Raw genomic sequence first — 5,204 nt, 5'->3', positions numbered from 1 at the left:
TTTTCTTCTATAATTTTGTTGAAGACATTTACTGGCCCTTTAAGTTGGGAATCTTCACTCTCTTCTATTCCTATTATATTTAGGTTTGTTCTCCCCATTGTGTTCTGGATTTCCTGGATGTTTTGGGCTAGGAGATTTTTGCATTTTGCACTTTCTTTCACTGTTGTGTCGATGTTTTCTATAGTGTCTTCTGCCCCTGAGATTCTCTCTTCTTTCTTTTGTATTCTGTTGGTTATGCTTGCATCTATGACTCCAGACTTCTTTCCTAGGTTTTGTATCTCCAGGGTTGTCTCTCTTTCTGATTTCTTTATTGTTCTATTTCTTGGATAGTTTTGTTCAGTTCTTTCACCTGTTTGGTTGTGTTTTCCTGTAATTCTTTAAGAAATTTTTATGTTTCCTCTTTAAGGGATTCTAGCTGTTTACCTGTGTTCTCCTGTATTTCTTTATGGGACTTATTTATGTCCCTCTTAAAGTAATCTATCACTATCATCAGGTGTGATTTTAAATCCAAATCTTTCTTTTCTGCTGTGTTGGGGTATCTAGGACTTGCTGTAATTGGAGAACCAGGTTCTGATGATGTCAAGTAGCCTTATTTTCTATTACTTAGGTTCTTTTGCTTGCCTTTCACCATCTGGTTATCTCTCCTGTTATTTATTCTTGCTGTCTCTGACTGGGGTCTGTCCCTCCTGTGAGCCTGTGATCTTAGGTGTGTCAACACTCCTGGGAGACCAGTTCTCTGTGAGCAGGATTTGGGTGTGGAGAGCTATGTCACAAAGTTGGCTCTGAGCTCTGATAGAAACCGGAAGGATCCTGTCCCTGGGTTCTCTGCAGTTTCTGTGCCCTGTGGACTTCTGGCAGGTCCCTCTTTGGCCAGTTTTTGGAGCAAAAGTGTTAGTCTCACCTATGAACTGTGAACTTTGAAGTGACAGCACTCCTGGGAGACAAGATCTCTCTGGGTGGGATTTGGACACAGAGAGGTGTGCCACAGGGTTAGCTTGGGGACAAGGATGGAGACCAGAAGCTATAGGCATTATCTTACACACTATTAAACTTCTAGTTTATAATTAGTAGTCAATGGTTCTCAAAGCAGCTTGATATCTGAAAGTACAGCCTGTGCCCAGAGTCTCACCATGTTGTCATGTATGTAGAGATCTGTGCTGGTGCACACTACAGGCAAGCACAGTGCCTCTCCCAAACCAGTTGGCTGCACGGTAGTACAAAGCAAGATGAAGTTCTCAGCACAGGGAGATTTATTTGCCCCAGAAGTGCAAAGGGCATGGAATAAGAGACGAAGACAGGAGACAGGATGAGGGAGAAGAGGAAGGGAACAAAGCAGGGCTATTTATCCTCAGGACAAAGAGCTGCCTCTACACAGAGAGGAGACAGGTTTGGCCCATAAGCAAAGGGTGGTTTATAAAGGGAAATGAAGAACACTATGTTAGTGTAGGTTAGTTTGTTTTGATTGGGCATGTTAATTAGGGCAGCAAAAAATGGGGATTTTGATTGTTGGACTTCAATACTTAGATTGCTGGATCTTGGTAATCAGCCTAAAGAGCAGGAAGTAACCAAATAAGAGAACAGACCTTGATGGCTACCTTTAGATGAAATCTAATGGCTTTTAGCAAGGAGGAGAAGAGAAAAGGCAAAACCTGTCAGTGCCATCTGTGCCATGCTTGGTTCTGCAAGAGCTCTTCACCCATTCACACTAAAAACTGATAAGGGCTCTGCTTATACTAGCAAGCACTTTAAACGATTATACAGTTTATGGATACTAATCATGTTACTGACATCTGTTACTATCCACAGGGTCAAGCTACTTCGGGAAACACTTTGAAATACTTAATTGGCTAATTTTAAAAACAGAGAGGTGTTATCCATACCCATGAGGAAGAGTTAATGGATAACTTGGGGAGACATAAAACCTTTAAAGCATCAGGCAGAAACTTTGGAGAAACAGTAAGATCAAGCTATACTACTGACCTCCAAAGTGATGCTTTTGGGTTTACAGATGGGACTGCACCTTAATCCTCAGCTTGTCAGTGCAGAACCCAAATGACTTTGTTGTAGGTTATAAAAGGAACTCCTCTACCAGGAGACAGCATCATGTTATTGTGCCATACTGAGGATATATTTTATCCATCAGGACAAGTTTTCTGGATAAAAGATGGTATACAAATATTCAGTCACATGGATGAGAGACAATTTGGTTGGGTTAATATAATACATCACTACAAATGCAATAATACAGATTTAAGCATCATGAAGTACTCTTTAGAGAACTCTGATAGTGGGAATTTTACTTGTATGAAGATGGGAAGAGATTATGTGAAGTATTGCTTACTAAGATTGATATTATTGTACCTAGAATAGTGCGATCTGTGGTTGACGGTTTAGATAATAACTCATGGCTTCATTTGGCACATGACGGTAACAAGAACAGTCCTTTTGTATCAGAGAAGAGCCATCTCCTCTTGGGCACTTTGGTTACTCATGTGCATTATGCACTAAGAACCACACTTGTATCCACAGGGCCTCCATGATATTTCTGTCAATGGTGTTTTCTATCACATTGTTTATGCTTCTATGTACTCACATTCCTTCTTATAGAAATCCCATCTCTAATCATACCTTTCCCTTTCATAAACAACTGCCTTTGGGATGGACCATTTTTGTGGATGTGCTATTCATACTGCCCATCTTGAATGGTATAAAGGCTTATGCAAGATAGACCATGCTATATTCATTTTTATCAGTTAAATCTTTGCATTTGGTCAATAGAATTAAAAGAATTCTCATCTAAAATATTGTGATGAATCCTTACACTTATTGCACCCTGTAATGTTTGCAGCCACAAATTGTCTATCTCACCAATGGTTATTAGAATACAAAGGAATGTCTCTAAGACTTATTATACCTCCTTGTACACATGGGATTGTGTTACACTAGTGTGGAAAGCCGCAGCTGCCACCTTAAATATGGTGCCTGGCCTCCGGCCAGAGCAGAGAGCAATAAACAAGTCCTTATTTGGAGCATCGCGATAAACAAGTCCTTATTTAGAAAAGTTGAGTGCCTCCAGTTTGTGATGCCAGCTGGCATGATTTCTCACAGCCTATTATGCTTTGCCACATAGCCGATGCTGATTGGGACCAGGGAAAGTATTTAACCTGTGAGTTCTGGGGGCTGGGGATAGAAGAAAGGAGAGATGAATGAATGATTCTGTAGTGCGAGGTTCCTGAATAAACTGCTTGGAGAAGAGTTCGTAGTCGCCTCCTTATGGCGACACACTAGAAAACTTTCCTGTCCTGTTCCAAATTATATTGGACTTATAAATGACTTAAATAGCCAGGCAGTGGTGGTGTGTCCCTTTGATCCCAGCACTTGGGAGGCAGAGGCCGGTGGATTTCTGAGTTTTAGGCCAGCCTAGTCTACAGAATGAGTTTCAGGACAGCCAGGGCTACACAAAGAAACCCTTTCTTGAAAAAAAAAAAAAGCCTTAAATATACAGTCTAGTGCCAGACTCCACAAGATTGAAGCAACACCAGCTACCGAATCATGTTAAACAGGATTTCCTTGATATAACAGAATAACCTATGATGTCCTCTGGCCTCTGTGTGCACACATGTAGAGCCTATGTACATATATGTGTACATATACTACATATAACCCCTTATATTAAAAAAAGAGGAAACTATGCAAAATATGGTCTCTTTTGTATAAAACTAGATTGTCCATGTGATGCATAGAGAGAATTATAAAGTACGGAACCAAAGTATCCTGGTGGGTGAGCCAGGGGAGCTTCAGCTTTCTGTCATTGGCAGTTCATTTGCTGCCGCACCCAGGCTCTCCATCCACTCAGCCTCAGATCCCTCAGGAGCACTCAGGTGGGACAGATGAAGGACAGAAATAAGTCCACTTCATTGCGGACAATAAGCTTCTTTGGGTGGATGTTGTCTGGCACATCCAGGCTGGAGGTCATTTCCCACGCATCCACAAAGGCCACTCGGAGACCAACAAAGGCAGCTCGGAGCAAGCGGTTCACCTGGAGTGTGAGCCAGTCACTGCCATACACGGATTTGTAGCCAGTATTGGCCAGTTTGATGATGACCAGAGTCCTGGGTTCCCGGTCCAGCAGGGCCTTCACAGCTGCCCGAATCCCTGCCAGTCTTCGGGCAAAGATGGAGGGAGGGAAAGTGGTAAAGTGGGCTCCCATGCCCAGCACCACCACTGAGTAGGGTCCCCCAGCCAGGCCGTGTAGTTCTCTGGCCACGGAGTGCAAGGAGGCCACTGGGGTGCGGAGAGAACGCAGGGGCCAGCTGTGGGCCCTCCAGTGCAACACTGTCCCCCGAGTTGTCTCCACGGCCATTAGGGGGCCTGCTTGATAAGTGACATGTAGATCAACTGGCTTGAGGGCTGTTGGGAGGAGGAGAAAGAAAGATTTAACATATGGAACTATTCAAGATGGCTCAGCCTGGAAGGGCTCTTGCTGCCATCATTTATAACTTGAATTTCATTCTCTGAGATTCATAAGGTGGAAGGAGATAATTTCCTCTTGTTCGTGGTCCTCTGATCTTCTCACACACTATAGTATGTGAGCGCACATACACACATATACACAGAGTGAATTAACATGGGATTGTTAATTACCTTCTTGTATACACACATATTTTATTTATTTATTTATTTATTTATTTATTTATTTATTTATTTTCTGGCAACAAGTCTCACTATGCTGTCTTGGCTGGCCTGAGATTTACTATGTAGACAAGGCTGGCCTTGAGGTCTCTGATCTGCTTGCCTCTGTTTCCCAGGTGTTCATATTAAAGGTATGGAGCACTACACTCAGTGTACACACACACACACACACACACACACACACACACATACACACACACACACACACTGATAATAATAAAAGAGGGTAAGTGGGCAGTGGTGGCACATGCCTTTAATCCCAGCATTTGGGAGGCAGAGGCAGGTGGATTTCTGAGTTCGAGGTCAACCTGGTCTACAGAGTGATTTCCAGGATAACCAGGGCTACACAGAGAGACCCTCTCACGAAAAACAAAACAAAACAAAATAAAACAAAATAAAAACAAAACAAAACAAAACACCATAAAACCAAGAAGAGGTAAAACGCACTCCCAGCTGAGATTTGCTTTTAAGTCTAGCAATCAGGATACACAGGCTGGTGGATCTTGTGACTT

At 42.5% G+C, this 5,204-nt stretch overlaps 1 protein-coding gene across 1 annotated transcript in view; it reads right to left on the bottom strand.

Moving 5' to 3' along the window:
* Positions 1-3,691: 3,691 nt before the first annotated feature.
* LOC116104687 (NXPE family member 3-like) overlaps positions 3,692-5,204 on the bottom strand; it is a 16,326-nt gene continuing 14,813 nt past the window's right edge. Inside the window, exon 4 of the mRNA XM_031391179.1 lies at positions 3,692-4,410. Within this exon, the coding sequence (XP_031247039.1) occupies positions 3,878-4,410 (533 nt within the window). The 3' untranslated portion in view covers positions 3,692-3,877. The remainder of the gene's footprint in view (positions 4,411-5,204) is intronic.

This window comes from Mastomys coucha, unplaced genomic scaffold (assembly GCF_008632895.1).
Source record: "Mastomys coucha isolate ucsf_1 unplaced genomic scaffold, UCSF_Mcou_1 pScaffold22, whole genome shotgun sequence".
NCBI classification, from domain to species: domain Eukaryota; kingdom Metazoa; phylum Chordata; class Mammalia; order Rodentia; family Muridae; genus Mastomys; species Mastomys coucha.
This window is presented reverse-complemented; position numbering and strand designations above follow the sequence as displayed.